General features: G+C 45.0%; 1 protein-coding gene across 2 annotated transcripts in view; it reads left to right on the top strand.

Annotated features, from left to right (window-relative positions):
- cfap97 (cilia and flagella associated protein 97) overlaps window positions 1-13784 on the top strand; it is a 38539-nt gene extending 24755 nt beyond the window's left edge. For both annotated transcript variants that reach the window (XM_078397093.1, XM_078397091.1), the window contains exons 3-4: window positions 10352-10493; window positions 11853-13784. In XM_078397093.1, the coding sequence (XP_078253219.1) occupies window positions 10352-10493; window positions 11853-11905 (195 nt within the window). In that variant the 3' untranslated portion in view covers window positions 11906-13784. The remainder of the gene's footprint in view (window positions 1-10351; window positions 10494-11852) is intronic.
- Window positions 13785-17169: the final 3385 nt, after the last annotated feature.

The raw sequence follows: 17169 nt of genomic DNA, 5'->3' as shown, positions 1-17169 counted from the left end.
AGGTATTGAGGGTAGAGACTGACTCCATGGTCATTGTTTTGGGGGACTTTAACAAGGCCAATCTCAGTCGTGAGCTCCCAAAGTACAGTCTTCATGTTACCTGCCCCACCAGAGGGGAGAGGACACTTGCTCACTGCTACACTTCAATCAAGAACGCATATCGCTCTGTTCCTCGGGCGGCTCTGGGTCTCTCCGATCATTGTTTAGTTCACCTTATTCCGACCTACAGCCAGAAACTAAAACCTGTGGTCAGAACAACGAAAAGGTGGACGAGCGAGGGCATTGAAACACTACAGTCCTGCTTTGACTGCACTGATTGCAATATGTTCAGGGAAGCAACCACAAGCCTCGATGAGTACACAGACACTGTGACATCCTATGTCAGCTTTTGCGAGGATAGTTGCATTCCCACAAAGACCCGGATCTGGTTCAACAACGACAAGCCCTGGTTCACAGCAGAACTCAGACAGCTTCGCCAGTCAAAAGATGAGGCCTGCAGGAGCGGGGATACAGACCTCTACAGGCAGGCCAAGTACAAGCTGAGAAGAGGAATCAGAGCTGTCAAGGAAAGGTACTCTGAGAAGCTGAGGAGCAAGTTCTCAGCTAATGACCCCTCTTCAGTTTGGAAGGGCTTGCAAGAAATCACCAGGTACAAGAGGAAAACCCCATGCTCCTTGGGCAATCGTCAGCTGACCAACGACCTGAACGAGTTTTACTGCAGGTTCAAGAAACAGAAACATAGCCCTGGGACCCCCTCCCCCCCCCCCCCCCCCCCCCCCCGGACAATGTTTCCCCCTCTACCCTTAACCTCTGTGCCGAACAACTGGCACAGACATTTTCAACCAGTCCCTGCAAACCTGCACTGCCCCTGCCTGCTTCAAGGTCTCCACTATTGTCCCTGTACCCAAAAAGACAAGGATCACTGGTCTTAATGACTACAGGCCTGTCGCACTTACCTCTGTAGTCATGAAAACCTTTGAAAGACTTGTGCTGGCCCAACTGAAAAACATCACAAACCCCCTGCTGGACCCCCTGCAGTTTGCAAACAGGGCCAATAGATCGGTGGCTGACGCAGTCAATCTAGGCCTGCACTTCATCCTCCAGAACCTAGACCGCAAGGGGACCTATGCCAGGATTCCGTTTGTGGACTTTAGCTCTGCATTTAACACCATTGTACCAGAGCTACTACACTCCAAACTCTCCCAGTTGACTGTGCCTGAACCCCTCTGTCAGTGGATCGTCAACTTCCTGACGGACAGGAAGCAGCATGTGAGGCTGGGAAAGCACATCTCGAACCCACAGACCCTCAGCATAGGAGCACCACAAGGCTGCGTACTCTCCCCTCTCCTCTCTCCTTTACTCTCTCTACACCAACGACTGCACCTCCACAGACTCCTCTGTCAAGCTCCTCAAGTTTGCAGATGACACTACCCTGATTGGACTGATCCAGGATGGGGAGGAATCTGCCAACAGAGGGAAAGTGACACAGCTGCTATCATTGAGTCCGTCCTCACCTGCTCCATCATGGTCTGGTTTGGCTCAGCCACCAAGCACGACATCCGGAGGCTGCAACGGATCGTTCGCGCAGCTGAGAAGGATGTTGGCTGCAACCTTCCCCCCATTGACAAACTGTACACTGCAAGGGCCAGGAAGCGAGCGGGCAAGATCATCTCTGACCCCTCTCACCCTGGCCACAAACTCTTCGAAGCACTTCCCTCTGGAAGGCGACTCCGGACTGTCAAAGCAGCCACAGCCAGACATAAAAACAGCTTTGTTCCACGAGTGATAGTTCTACTCAATAACCAAAGTCTGTAGTCTCTTTTTTGCTCTGGTTTATTTTCACCCACATGTTTAGACCGTAATGTTGTATCCTTATTGTTTTGATGTGGTTATGCTTTATTCTTAATTGTTAACTTATGTTTGTGTTGTCATTTGTGAGCGGAGCACCAAGGCACATTCCTTGTATATGCACATACTTGGCCAATAAACTTATTCATTCATTCATTCCATGTACCTGTCTAAACTTTGCAATAGTCCCTGCTGCAACTACCTCCTCTGGCAGCTCGTTCCATACACCCACTACACTTTGCATGAATAGTTACCCCTCAGATTCCTATTAAATCTTTTCCCCTTCATCTTCGTCCTCTATAGGTTCTCTATTCCCCTACTCTGGGCAAGACATTCTGTGCGTCTACTCGATCTGTTCCTCTCATGATTTTATACACCTCTATAAGATCATTCCCTCATCCTCCTGCGCTCCAAGGAATAGAGTCCCAGCCTACTCAACCTCTCCCTGCAGCTCAGTGTCATACAATTTATTGTTCTAAAACACATTTCATGAATATTCATTGTTTCAAATAGGTTAAAAAAAAGTTTTGGAATACAAGGCATATAGATTGTGCTCACGATATCAGCACAAAGCAAGTGAAATTGGTCTATCCACTACAAACAGCGAAGGAACGTTCTTTAAAGAGTCACTTAATGATTTCCATTATTTTTTCTGCTGGAAATCTAAAAAAAAGATCACAATTAAAAAACAACCTGCCATGTGCATTGTGTAAGAAGGAACTGCAGATGCTGTTGGTTTGCACCAACGATAGATACAAAATGCTGGAGTAGCTCTTTTAATCTCTTTTAACCAGGTTCCACCTATATCCTTCCTTTGTCCCGCCCCCCTGACATCAGTCTGAAGAAGGGTCTCGTCCCGAAACGTCACCCATTCCTTCTCTCCTGAGATGCTGCCTGACCTGCTGAGTTACTCCAGCATTTTGTGAATAAATACCTTCGATTTGTACCAGCATCTGTAGTTATTTTCTTATACTACCTGTTGCTCCACTGCGATTTCTCCTCAAGGTATGTCCACTTTGAAGAAGTTCTCCTCTCTTCGACGAGAGTTTAGCAACATGCTCTCTCGCTGCTCCCCCTCTGTGATTTCTCCTGCCCTCCTACTCTACGCCTCTGTCCCTCTCTTCCCCTCCCCTTCCCAGATCTCCCTCTATCTTCCTGTCTCCACCTATATCATTCCTTTGTCCCGCACCCCTGACATCAGTCTGAAGAAGGGTCTCGACCCAAAACGTCACCCTTCCTTCTGTCCCGAGATGCTGCCTGACCTGCTGAGTTACTCCAGCATTTTGTGAATAAATACCTTCAATTTGTACCAGCATCTGCAGTTATTTTCTTATAATACTCTGACTACCTCAGTCTGATGATGGGTCTCACCCCGAAACGTCACCTATTCCTTTTCTCCAAAGATGCTGCCTGACTCGCTGAGATACACCAACAGTTTGTGTCTATTTTTGCATGTGCACTATTTTAATATTGGGGCACATTGCAGTATTGTGGTCATATTTATCTTCAGATAAAATAACTTTCAGACTACAACGAATGAAATTAATATTTTCATTTAAATAACTTCTGGTGATTTTTTTTGTAAGCAGATTACTCATCGCTATAGAACTAAACATTTTTATTTGTTAAAAAGCCCATTTTCAAATGTATTACATTCTACACTTAAATATTTTTTAATGCAAAGAAAGTTTAGTTTAGTTTATCACTTGTACCGATGTCCAGTGAAAAGCTTTTGTTGCGTTCTACCAGTCAACGAAAAGACTACACGTGATTACAATCAAGCTGTCCACACTTTACAAATTAAGGGAAACATAGAAACGTAGAAAATAGGTGCAGGAGGAGGCCAGTTGGCCCTTCGAGCTAGGACCGCCATTCATTGTGATCATGGCTGATGGCCTCTGCCATCTTTAGACATGAGAGATATAGTGCAGAAACAGGCCCTTCGGCCCACCGAGTCCAAGCCAACCAGCGAGCACCCCCATGCACTAGCACTATCCTACACACTAGGGACAGTTTACAATTTTTACCACAGCCAACCTGTATATCTTTGGAGTGTGGGAGGAAACCGGAGCACCCGGAGAAAATGCACGTGGTGACAACGTACAAACTCTGTACAGTCAGCCCCCAGAGTCAAGATCGGACCAGTCTCTGGTTCTGTAAGGCAGCAACTCTACTGCTGCGCCACTATGCTGTCCATGGATTTTCTTGGTTCCATTCTTGCCGACCTAGTTATAACCGTAGAATTACCTGCAATAGTATGCCTTTAATGCTGTTGCCTGTGGAAGTCTCTAGGGCTTCACCTTAACATTATCCTGTATCTCATGTTTTATTAACTGTTCTATCATCTACACACAAGACTGTAGGCTTCCACATGTGTGACACCACCCAGCTGTATCTCATCGGCATTTCTCGACTCCAACTCCAGTGCCTTTAATTTATCAGGTTGCTTGTTCGATGTACGTGGTGGTTAGGTTACTTGCAAAGTGTCCGGGGCCCGGACTATTGAAATGGAGAACACGAGTTTGACTCACACCAGAGCAACTGGGCAACTTAATCTCAGTACCACATCATCATTAAAAAGCAGCAAGCAATAAACAAACCACGAGAGCAACCTATGTAACACGGGGGTGGCACGGTGGCGCAGCGGTAGATTTGCTGCCTTACTGTTCCAGGTTCGATCCTGACTCAAGTCAAGTCAAGTCAATTTTATTTGTACAGCACACTTAAAGACAACCCACGTTGACCAAAGTGCTGTACATCAGTTCAGGTACTAAGAACGAACATACAATGGCACACAAACATAACAGCACATACTTAAACAGTTCACAGCGCCCCCTCAGAGGGCCTCAAACGCTAGGGAGTAGAAATAGGTTTTGAGCCTGGACTTAAAGGAGTCAATGGAGGGGGCAGTTCTGATGGGGAGAGGGATGCTGTTCCACAGTCTAGGAGCTGCAACCGCAAAAGCGCGGTCACCCCTGAGCTTAAGCCTAGACCGCGGGATAGTCAGTAGCCCCAAGTCGGCCGACCTGAGGGACCTGGAGATAGAGTGGTGGGTTAGAAGATTTTTGATATGGGGGGGGGGGGGGGCAAGCCCGTTTAGGGCTTTGTATGTGAATAGGAGGAGCTTGAAGTTGATTCTGTGCCGTACTGGGAGCCAGTGGAGAGAGGCCAGAATCGGGGTGATGTGGTCCCTTTTACCGGCACCCTTCAGGAGTCTCGCTGCGGCGTTTTGGACCACGGGTGCTGTCTGTATGGAGTTTGTGTGGTCTCCACGTGACCCGCGTGGGCGTTCTCCGGGAACTCTGGTTTCCTGCCACACTCCAAACACATACAGGTTTGTAGGCTAATTGGCTTGGCAAAATTATAAATTGTCCCCAGTGTGTGGAGGATAGTGTTCGTGTGTGAGGATCGCTGGGCGGTGCGGACTCGGTGGGCGGAAGGCCTTGTTTCCACGCATCATCTCTAAAGCTACATGAAACCTTATCTAAAGTAAGTGCCATTTGGTTTAATGGGGAGGTTTGCTTACCATGTCTACACTATTTCAACTCTTTGTGAGATAAAAGCGGAAAATGCTGGAAATGAGTGGGATCGATAGGGTAGACAGTCAGGCCCTTTTTTTGCCGGGGGAGAATGTCAAAGACTAGAAGACATGGCTTCAAGGTGAGAGGGGTAACGTCTCATAGAGATGTGCGGGGCGATTTCTTTTAACACGGGGTGGGCGGTGAGTGCTTGGAATGAGCTGACAAAGGGGAATGATGGAGGTAATGATGGCCGTGAGACGGGGGTATCCCAGAAAACAGCGCAGTAGGAGTGTCCAGCCAACAACTACGCTTCATATCATCATCATCATATATATACAGCCGGAAACAGGCCTTTTCGGCCCTCCAAGTCCGTGCCGCCCAGTGATCCCCGTACATTAACACTATCCTACACCCACTAGGGACAATTTTTTACATTTTACCCAGCCAATTAACCTACATACCTGTACGTCTTTGGAGTGTGGGAGGAAACCGAAGATCTCGGAGTAAACCCACGCAGGTCACGGGGAGAACGTACAAACTCCTTACAGTGCAGCACCCGTAGTCAGGATCGAACCTGAGTCTCCGGCGCTGCATTCGCTGTAAAGCAGCAACTCTACCGCTGCGCTACCGTGCCGCTTGGCCAAGCCGACCCTGCAACGCCGCCAGAACAACGGTCAGTTCAAGAGCAATACAATACAATATATCTTTATTGTCATTGTACAGGGGTACAACGAGATTGGGAATGCGCCTCCCATACGATACAATAAATTAATTAGCTAGTCAGTATTTAAACAACCCAATGAAAAAAATTACAACAATTTTAAAACAGAATAAAGTGCAAGTAGCTCTGTGCCGGTCCGCTGTGCGATGTGACCATCCGGCTCAGCAGGACGGGTTCATAGCAGCTATGGCCCTGGGGATGAAGCTGTTCCTGAATCTGGAGGTGCGGGTGTAGAAGGCCTTGTATCGTCTGCCCGATGGTAGAAGTTCGAACAGACTGTTGCAGGGGTGTGAAGAGTCTTTGTGGATGCTGTGTGTTGTAGATGCCCTCCAAGGCTGGTAGCTGTGTTCCGATTCTGAGCTCTATGGACTACCCGCTGAAGAGCTCTCCTCTCTGCCTCCGTGCAGCTGAGATACCACACAGGGATGCCATGTGTTAGGATGCTCTCTATGTTCAACCCTGAACCTATAATAACTGGGACTTGAAAATGGCACCAAAACCGGTGACTCTATATACTGTGTAGGAAAGAAACTGCAGATGCTGGTTAAAATCGAAGTAAGACACACAATGCTGGAGTAACTCAGCGGGTCATGCAGCATCTCGGGAGAGAAGGAATGGGTGACGTTTCGGGTCGAGACCCTTCTCAGGTCTCAACCCGAAACGTCACCCATTCCTTCTCTCCCGTGATGCTGCATGACCCGCTGAGTTAATCCGGCATTGTGTGTCTACCTTCGACTCTATCTACTGCCTCAGTGTACTACTGCTGTACACTTATTTATTTATTTTTTAGATTTAGATTTAGAGATACCGCGCAGAAACAGGCCCTTCGGCCCACCGAGTCCGCGCCGACCAGCGATCCCCGCACATTAACACTATCCTACACACACTAGGGACAATTTTTACATTTATCCAGTCAATTAACCTACATACCTGTACGTCTTTGGAGTGTACACTGATACTGTATCTGAGATGCTTATCTAAGATGTATCTAAGTGCTAATGTATAGTGATACTTGTACTGAACTGTATACAAAAATGAATTTCACTGTACCTCAGTACATGTGACAAATAAAGCAGCATTGAGATGTGGTAGTGACAATTGGCTTTTAAATAGGTATGTAGGGAATGGTGGGATGTGGATCATATGCAGGCAGATGAGATTAGTATATCCAGCACGGTCATTGTGGGCCGAATGGTCTGCTCCTATGTTGTTCTTTTATACGTTCTAAGTTCTATGAAATACTCAACAGGTCAGGCAGCAGTCAAGTCAAGTTTATTTGTCACATACACATACACGAAGTGCAGTGAAATGAAAGTGGCAATGCCTGCGGATTGTGCAAAAAAAAAAGAATTACAGTTACAGTATATAAATTAAAGTTAATACAGGGAAGACAAAATTTAGTCCCTGGAGTGATAAAAGTTAACAGTCCTGATGGCCTGTGGGAAGAAACTCCGTCTCATCCTCTCCGTTTTCACAGCGTGACAGCCGAGGCGTTTGCCTGACCGTAGCATCTGGAACAGTCCGTTGCTGGGGTGGTAGGGGTCCCTCATAATCTTGCTGGCTCTGGATCTGCACCTCCTGATGTATAGGTCCTGCAGGGGGGCGAGTGTAGTTCCCATGGTGCGTTCTGCCTTCCTGTCCTGGGCAGAGCTGTTCCTAAACCAGACTGCGATGTTGCCGGACAGGATGCTCTCTACAGCCCCAGAGTAGAAGCAATGAAGGATCCTCAGAGACACTCTGAATTTCCTCAGCTGTCTAAGGTGGTAAAGGCGCTGCTTTGCCTTACCCACCAGTGCGGCAATGTGCGTTGCCCATGTCAGATCCTCTTTGATGTGGACTCCCAAGTATTTAAAGCTGCTCACCCTATCCACAGTAGACCCATTTATCTCCAGTGCTGTGTACGTCCTTGGATGTTGAGCCCTTCTAAAGTCCACAATCAGCTCCTTCGTTTTTGTGACATTCAAGAGGAGGCTATTGTCCTGAGTGCCAGATCAGCTACCAGAGTGCCAGATCAGCCACCTCCTCCCGGTAGGCCTTCTCATCGTTGTCAGAGATCTGGCCCACCACCACAGTGTCATCAGCAAACTTGATGATGGAGTTTGAGCTGAACCTGTCCACACAGTCACGTGTGTACAGGGAGTACAGTAGGGGGCTAAGGACGCAATCCTGGGGGGATCGTATGTTCAGGGTGAGGGGGCTAGATGTGTAACGTTTCAAATCATTGACCGCTTATTTGAGACGACAATGAAACATTAACTCTGTTATGCCTCCAGAGGTGGGAGTAAGCTGGCTAAGTGCGTCCAGCATTGCCGTGTTTATTTCAGAATTTCAACCACGCTTATTTGGCTGTCAGGATCTCTTAAGAAAATCTAAGACTGTGATGTATTGCCCGGAACGATAACCACAATGGAGTGGATAGGCCTGGATCGAGTGAATGTGGAGAGGATATTTCCACGAGTGGCAGAGTCTAGGACCAGAGGTTACAGACAGAGGAACTCAACAGGACAACAGTAAAACTAGTATAAGAAAAAGAAGGGTCTCGACCCGAAACATCACCCATTCCTTCTCTCCCGAGATGCTGCCTGACCTGCTGAGTTACTCCAGCATTTTGTGAATAAAACAGTAAAACTAGTATGGCCACTAGGGGAGGAGAGGGACAGAGAGGGAGGGGATGCAAGGGTTATTTGAAGTTAGAGAAATCAATATTCATACCGCTGGGTTGTAAGCTGCCCAAGCAAAATATGAGATGCTGTTCCTCCAATTTACGTTTGGCCTCACTCTGACAATGGAGGAGGCCCAGGACAGAAAGGTCAGTAGGTCCTCCCTACATATCTGCGGTTCCTTCCTACACATTGCTAAATGATTGCTCGACACAACAATTGATTGGTATTTTTTTAGTATTTTTTTTCTCGGTTACCTTGTAGCTTATTGAAAGCACTTGCATTCTGCTGAGCTCTATGGATGTGGAGTGGATGTTTCCACTAGTGGGAGAGTCTAGGGCCACAGGTCATGGCCTCAGACTTAAAGGACGTTCCTTTAGGAAGGAGATGAGGAGGAATATCTTTAGTCAGAGGGTGGTGAACCTGTGGAATTAATGTGGAGGCCAAGTCAATAGATATTTTTAAGATAGAGATAGATTATTGATTCATACGGGTGTCAGGGGTTATGGGGAGAAGGCAGGAGAATGGGGGGAGAGATAGATCAGTCATGATTGAATGGCGGTGTACACTTGATGGGCTGAATGGCCTAATTCTGCTACTATAACTTATGAGCTTATGAATTTATAAGCAAAGAATCCCAAAGAAAAGTAAGCGTGCAGGTACAGCAGGCAGTGTAGAAAGCTAATGGCATGTTGACCTTCATAACGAGAGGATTTGAGTACAGGAACAAAGAAGTCCTTCTGCAGTTGTATATGGCCTTGGTGAGGCCGCATCTGGAGTATTGTGTGCAGTTTTGGTCTCCTAATTTGAGGAAGGATGTCCTTGCTATTGAGGCAGTGCAGCATAGGTTCACGAGGTTAATCCCTGGGATGGCGGGACTGTCATACGAGGAAAGGTTGGAAAGACTGGGCTTGTATTCACTGGAGTTTAGAAGGATGTGAGGGGATCTTATAGCGACGTATAAAATTATAAAAGGACTGGACAAGCTAGATGCGGGAAAAATGTTCCCAATGGTGGGGGAGTCCAGAACCAGGGGCCACACAGTCTAAGAATAAAGGGGAGGCCATTTAAAACTGAGGTGAGAAGAAGCTTTTTCACCCAGAGAGTTGTGAATTTGTGGAATTCTCTGCCACAGAAGGCAGTGGAGGCCATTTCACTGGATGAATTTAAAAGAGAGTTAGATGGAGCTCTTGGGGCTAGTAGAATCAAGGGATATGTTGAGAAGGCAGGCACGGATTACTGATTGTGGATGATCAGCCATGATCATAATGAATGGCGGTGCTGGCTCGAAGGGCCAAATGGCTTCCTCCTGCACCTATTTTCTATGTTTCTAATACTGTTACTCACATGCATGATCTTCCATTATTTCAACTTTTGGGCATCCAAATCATCATAATTGAGGTATAATTTATGCAATTCCTAGCCGAAAAAATCACTTTTCAGTGTAGTGTGGTATGAGTGAATGAAAAAATATCGACATTTATTGTTCATATTTTAATTAGATATTGTCTTTTTGTTTATTATGTTCATTATCCCAGTTGTTTACTGACGTGAAATGAGAACATTTCAATTAAAGTTAGTTCCTGTTCTGAAAACTGCAGGCTTTTCTGAAGAGATTGGAGGCAGTGAAACCGACAGTCGGACTAAAACGCTCTACTCAGTTGTATGATTATCAGCGACAGATGGCATTCATGGAGTCCTATTCTCAACACAGCAGACCTTCAACAAGAGGGAGCATGTCAAGTTAGTATATTGGCACCTTTTGTTGTGTGTGTGGAGATATATGAGCCCACCAGAATGAGATTATTTCATGTACATAAGCGTTAGGAGCAGAATTTTCGGCCATTCGGCCCATCAAGTCTACTCCGCCATTCAATCATGGCTGATCTATCTTTCCTCCTCAACCCCATTCTCTGGCCTTCCCTCAATTTACACCTCACGCCCGTACTTAATCAAGAATCTATCAAATCTCTGCCTTAAAAATATCCATTTACGGCCTTCACCACCTTCTGTGGCAATGAATTCCACAGATTCACCCCTCTCAGACTAAAGAAATCTCCTTCCTAAAGGAACGTTCTTTAATTCTGAGGCTATGATCTCTTGTCCTAGACTCTTCCCCTTATTGGAAACATCCTCTCCACATCCACTCTATCCAGGCCGTTCACTGTTTGGAAGTTTCAATGAGGTCCCCCTTCATCTTTCTAAACTCCAGTGAGTAGAGGCCCAGTGCCGTCAAATGCTCATCATATGTTAACCCATTCATTCTTGGGATCAACTGCAGAGGCACTGACTTCCTTTCTTCCATTGTTTTGGTACCCCTTTCACTTGAACACCCAGTTTTCTAATGATTCTAATAGGTTTAGTGTTTGGTTTGAGAGTTTTGTGCAAATATTTCTTATCCAACCTGCCTTTTGTAATTTTTACTATCTGCTTTACCCAGTTCATGGTTCTTGACATTTCTTCCAGTAACCAGGGCATGAACTTTATACTTTGGTTTAATATATGTGCAATTTTTAGCTTTATGTTATCTCCTCCCTCTCTGGTCACATGTGGCATAAATTCTTGAATGCATTAAGGATGAAAGGTGATCTTATCGAAACGTATAAGATTATTAAGGGGTTGGACACGTTAGAGGCAGGAAACATGTTCCCAATGTTGGGGGAAGTCCAGAATAAGGCCCTTCGAGCCAGCACCGCCATTCAATGTGATCATGGCTGATCATTCTCAATCAATACCCCGTTCCTGCCTTCTCCCCATACCCCCTGACTCTGCTATCCTTAAGAGCTCTATCTAGCTCTCTCTTGAATGCACTCAGAGAATTGGCCTCCACTGCCTTCTGAGGCAGAGAATTCCACAGATTCACAACTCTCTGACTGAAAAAGTTTTTCCTCATCACCGTTCTAAATGGCCTACCCCTTATTCTTAAACTGTGGCCCCTTGTTCTGGACTCCCCCAACATTGGGAACATGTTTCCTGCCTCTAACGTGTCCTGTTTCCACGCTGTAAGACTCAATGACTCTAATAAAGTATATCAAAGTAATACAACTTTCATTATGCTTTAGTAATGTTCAATTATCTTCACATCTATCCCCATCATTTTAGGACTGAGTTCAAGATCATCGGTCCACAAGCATGTCCACGCGGTGTCTAATTGAAGTATCTGAGATTCAGTTCAGCTGTTCATCTACTCTACGCGGACTTGGGAAATGTTGAACTGGACGTAACTCATTGCTACTATTGAACAGACTGTGTATTCTGTGGCCGTTGTATGTTTGAGACCATTCTTAAACTGTATTTTAAACAAAAGCTTAGACTTAATGTTTATTCTACTGAGTGTATATGAAATGTGTGCTTTATGATATATTTGCTGTGTTTCTCAGCTTTGTAAAGTGATTGATCTTGAACCTTTTTTTAAAAATTGAACAGATTATTTAGTCTTTTTCTAATAAAGTGTGAAATTTGCAGTTCTTTGAAAATGTTACAGTACGGCATCGTGTAATGTGTACATGAAAAAAAATTACGTTGATCTTAAGACTGGACTGAAAATGCAATTGCAAGTGTAATTGCAATTTTCATTTTGCGTTGGAACAAATAAATTCTATATTCTATAAATGAGTATTGTCCTTGATACTGAGCTGGCATTTCTCTTGATAGAACAGTCTGTTCTTCTTAAGGAATAGATGTACTGAAAGTAAACATGCAGGTACAGCAGGCAGTGAAGAAATCTAATGGCATGTTGGCCTTTATAACGAATGGATTTGAGTATAGAGGTCCTTCTGCAGTTATGCAAGGCCCTGGTGAGACCACATCTGGAGTATTGTGTGCAGTTTTGGTCTCCTAATCTGAGGAAGGACATCCTTGCTATTGAGGCAGTGCAGCCTAGGTTCACCAGGTTAATCCCAGGGATGGCGGGACTGTCATATGCGGAAAGATTGGAAAGACTGAGCTTGCAATCACTGGAAATTAGAAGGATGAGAGGGGATCTTAGAAACATATAAAATTGTAAAAGGACTGGACAAGCTAGATGCAGGAAAAATGTTCCCAATGTTGGGGGAGTCCAGAACCAGGGGCCACACAGTCTAAGAATAAAGGGGAGGCCATTTAAAACTGAGATGAGAAAAAACTTTTTCACCCAGAGGGTTGTGAATTTGTGGAATTCTCTGCCACAGAAGGCAGTAGAGTCCAATTCACTGGATGAATTTAAAAGAGAGTTAGATAGAGCTCTAGGGGCTAGCGGAATCGAGGGATATGGGGAGAAGACAGGGACGACGGGTTACTGATTGTGGATGATCAGCCATGATCACAATGAATAGTGGTACTGGCTTGAAGGGCCAAATGGCCTCCTCCTGCACCTATTGTTTCTATGTTGTTTTTTTATGTTTGTGACATATTACAGTAAGGCTTTGTGAAATGTGTAGTGCCAAACTTTCTCACTGACCCCATTGGCAAGGTGCTGTTGTGCCAATAATGAGATTTAAACCAGTGTGTGCTGGGAGAGTACAGTCCAAAATTATAATACGTTATTGATTCATCAGTAATTCTTCAACAGAGGGAACTTCCAGTTAAGTCGTGCAAATACTTGTATCCAAAATAATTCACTTGATGAGATTCTTCACACATGCACTAGTAAAAATGTAGCACTTTGTAAATGGCAGGGATTTCCCAGAATGGCCTGTTTCCATCTGCTTTGTCATCTGTTTTAACTGTGGAGACTTAAACCAAAAAAATATTTACATCCCTGTTGGCGCTGGGCATAATTTTAACCGGTACAGTGTACCGACAGAGCAAGACCAATGAAGAGATGGAAGTTAAGTCGGACGAGAAAGAGGAAATTCTTATCAGGCAACAAACTGCATTTCTTCCATGCCAAGAGATTTTGGAAGATATTGCCAGGGTCAATGTACAGATGACAATAACTTGTAGGACTTGTCCGGACTTTATCCATTCCTCCAAAAGAAACAAACGCTACAGAGAGCAGAGAACCTACCATTGAAGTTTTTAAAATGTGTAACTTTCACTTCAATGTACTATCCAATAAAGGCAATAAAATATAATAGTGATATGTGAAAATATTCTTTGGAGAAATAACTTTTTTTTTAAAATCAGTATTTTAGACAATAGACAATAAACAATAGGTGCAGGAGTAGGCCATTCGGCCCTTCGAGCCAGCACCGCCATTCACCGTGATCATTGATGATCATCCACAATCAGTACCCCGTTCCTGCCTTCTCCCCATATCCCTTGACTCTGCTATCATTAAGACCTCTATCTATTTACCCAGTGAAATAAGGGATCATGAAATAAAGGATTTTTCCCGGGATATTGTTTTAATATTGTGATGTTTCTTGCAGAGGGTGGCGGATCTGTGGAATTCTTTGCCACAGAAGGCTGTGGACACCAAGACAATGGATATTTTTAAGGCAGGGATATATAGATTCTTGATTAGTACGGGTGTCAGGGGTTATGGGGAGAAGGCAGGAGAATGGGGTTAGGAGGGAGAGAAAGATCAACCATGATTGAATGGTGGAGGAGAGTACAGGGCCGAATGGCCTAATTCTGCTCCTAGAGCGGATGAACTAAAGCCATGATGTTATGGGGGGTATAAGTGATGAATACTTCCTCTTATTCTAAACACACGAATCCATCCACTTTTAATCTGCCGTTAAATTTTGTGACCAATCTGGTGACTCTGCACTCCCCCAATCTTTACCTTGAGGCCTACATCCCTGAACTGACGACCATGCTCCAGATTTGCTCGAACTAAGGCTCAGTAAATTCATGACTGTGTGGCTATACTCTAACTCCATCTGCAAGCTTGCAGATGACTCTGCTGTGGTGGGCCATGACAATGACATAGACAATGACAAGACGGAATAGAGGAGGGAGACAGGGACTAAACTAAACATAGTAATGTGGTGTCGGGACAATAATCTCACTCTCAATGTTAGCGAGACAGAGGAGCTAGTTATAAATTTCAGGAGGCATGGTGCAGGTTAATTCCCGGAATGGCAGGACTGTTGTATGTTGAAAGACTGGAGCGACTGGGCTTGTATACACTGGAATTTAGAAGGACGAGAGGGGATCTTACTGAAACATCTAAGATTATTAAGGGATTGGGCACATTAGAGGCAGGAAACATGTTCCCAATGTTGGGGGAGTCCAGAACCAGGGGCCACAGTTTAAGAATAAGGGGTAGGCCATTTAGAACAGAGATGAGGAAAAACTTTTTCAGTCAGAGAGTTGTAAATCTGTGGAATTCTCTGCTTCAGAAGGCAGTGGAGGCCAATTCTCTGGATGCTTTCAAGAGAGAGCTAGATAGAGCTCTTAAAGATACTGGAGTCAGGGGGTATAGGGAGAAGGCAGGCACGGGTTACTGATTGTGAATGATCAGCCATGATCACAATGAATGGCGTTGCTGGCTCGAAGGGCCGAATGGCCTCCTACTGCACCTATTGTCTATTGACTCCATCTGTACCACACTGCCTTGGAAAAGCGGCCAACATAATCGAAGACATCCCACCATGGTCATTCCTCCTGTTCCCTTCTCCCACTCTGCAGAAGGTACAGATGCTTGAAAGTGCGCACCACCAGACTCAGGTACAGCTTCTCCCCCTCAGTTATCAGCCTTCTGAACGGCCCTTCCATAAGCTTGGGCACTGTCCGATTCACCTCTACCCCAATACGGACATTGGACTTTGTCTCTGGAACTGATGCACTACAATGTTGAGAACTATATACTGCACTCTGTATCTTTCCCTTTTCTCTGTCTATTGGACGAGCTTGATTTGATTGTATACATGTATAGTATTTTCTGATTTGATTGGAGACAATAATAATCCTAAACCTAAAACAAATGAATGCTTCCCAACTTGATTTCTAATTGCTTTGAATTTAGAAATTTTGTACGCTTCTCACTATTATTTTTCTTCATGTAAGCAACAAAACATTTTTTTTTTTAATGTTTGAAATATAATATTTTAAAAGAAAATATGTAAAGTGGTGGGACTAGTGGAGACGGGACATGTTGGTAGGTGTGGAAAGGTTGGGCCGAAGGACCTGCTTCCACGCTGTATGAATATGAAAATGTAAGTTGCTGCCGTGAAAATGTAATATCCTTCCCAACACTTACGCGTTGAACCGCAAAGGCTAATTTGTTACCGTTTGTGCTTCATTTCATGTTGCTTAGTCTATGCGAAGGGCGACACAGTGGCGCAGCGGTAGAGTTGCTGCCTTACAGCGAATGCAGCGACGGAGACCCAGGTTCGATCCCGACCACGGGTGCTGTCTGTACGGAGTTTGTACGTTCTCCCCGTGACCTGCGTGGGTTTTCTCCGAGATCTTCGGTTTCCTCCCACACTCCAAAGACGTACAGGTTTGTGGGTTAATTGGGTTGGTAAATGTAAAATTTGTCCCTAGTGTGTGTAGGATAGTGTTAGTGTGCGGGGATCGCTGGTCGGCGCGGACCCAGTGGGCCGAAAGGGCCTGTTTCCGCGCTGTATCTCTAAACTAAACTAGTCTGAAGAAGGGTCTCGACCCGAAACGTCACCCATTCCTTCTCTCCCGAGATGCTGCCTGACCTGCTGAGTTACTCCAGCATTTTGTGAATAAATCTATGCTGTATTAGTTTTGTTTCGTTTCATTTAGAGATACAGTGCGAAAACAGGCCCTTCGGCCCACCGAGTCTGTGCCGACTAGCAATCCCTGCAAATTAGCACTATTCTACACACACATGGTACAATTTACATTTATATCAAGTCATTCAACCTACAAACCTGTACATCTTTGGAGCGTGGGAGGAAACCGGAGCACCCGGAGATGACCCACGCAGGTCACGGGGAGAACGTACAAACTCCGTACAGACAGCACCCGCACTCAGGATGGAACCCGGGTCCCTGGCGCTGTGAGGCAGCAACTCTACCGCTGCGCCACATCAAGATGTTAATACAAGCAGCAGCTCAATAAAAGACCAAAACGTTTTATTGAAAAATTGCATACACGAGTCAGTCTTAATAAATACTTTTGATTTAATTGGGACCATAAATACATTTGTTTCAGTTGGGATCGATGCTAAACAATGTGCATAGCGCTTGTGATTAGAATATAACCATTTCAAGATTAAGTACTAAATATAGAAATACCACCCAAGGAAAAGTAAATTGTAATATATATATATACACAGTTGGCAAGGGGGATTAGGCTATGGAATTCAATACATAGATGACTAGGGTGACTATGACTTTTCATAATGCAAAAAGCCCTTACATTGAGTCCCCACCTGCCACTGCTTTTATTCAGGCATCTGATTTCTTAACGGCACATTCATCCATTGAGCCATTATCCTACTACAATATGTTACAGTTTTCTAATGCTGTTTAACTTAAAGTGATGAACAAAGGGGTAGATGGATGCCTCTTGGACT

This window comes from Rhinoraja longicauda, chromosome 3, assembly GCF_053455715.1.
Source record: "Rhinoraja longicauda isolate Sanriku21f chromosome 3, sRhiLon1.1, whole genome shotgun sequence".
In the NCBI taxonomy this organism is placed as follows: domain Eukaryota; kingdom Metazoa; phylum Chordata; class Chondrichthyes; order Rajiformes; family Arhynchobatidae; genus Rhinoraja; species Rhinoraja longicauda.
This window is presented reverse-complemented; position numbering and strand designations above follow the sequence as displayed.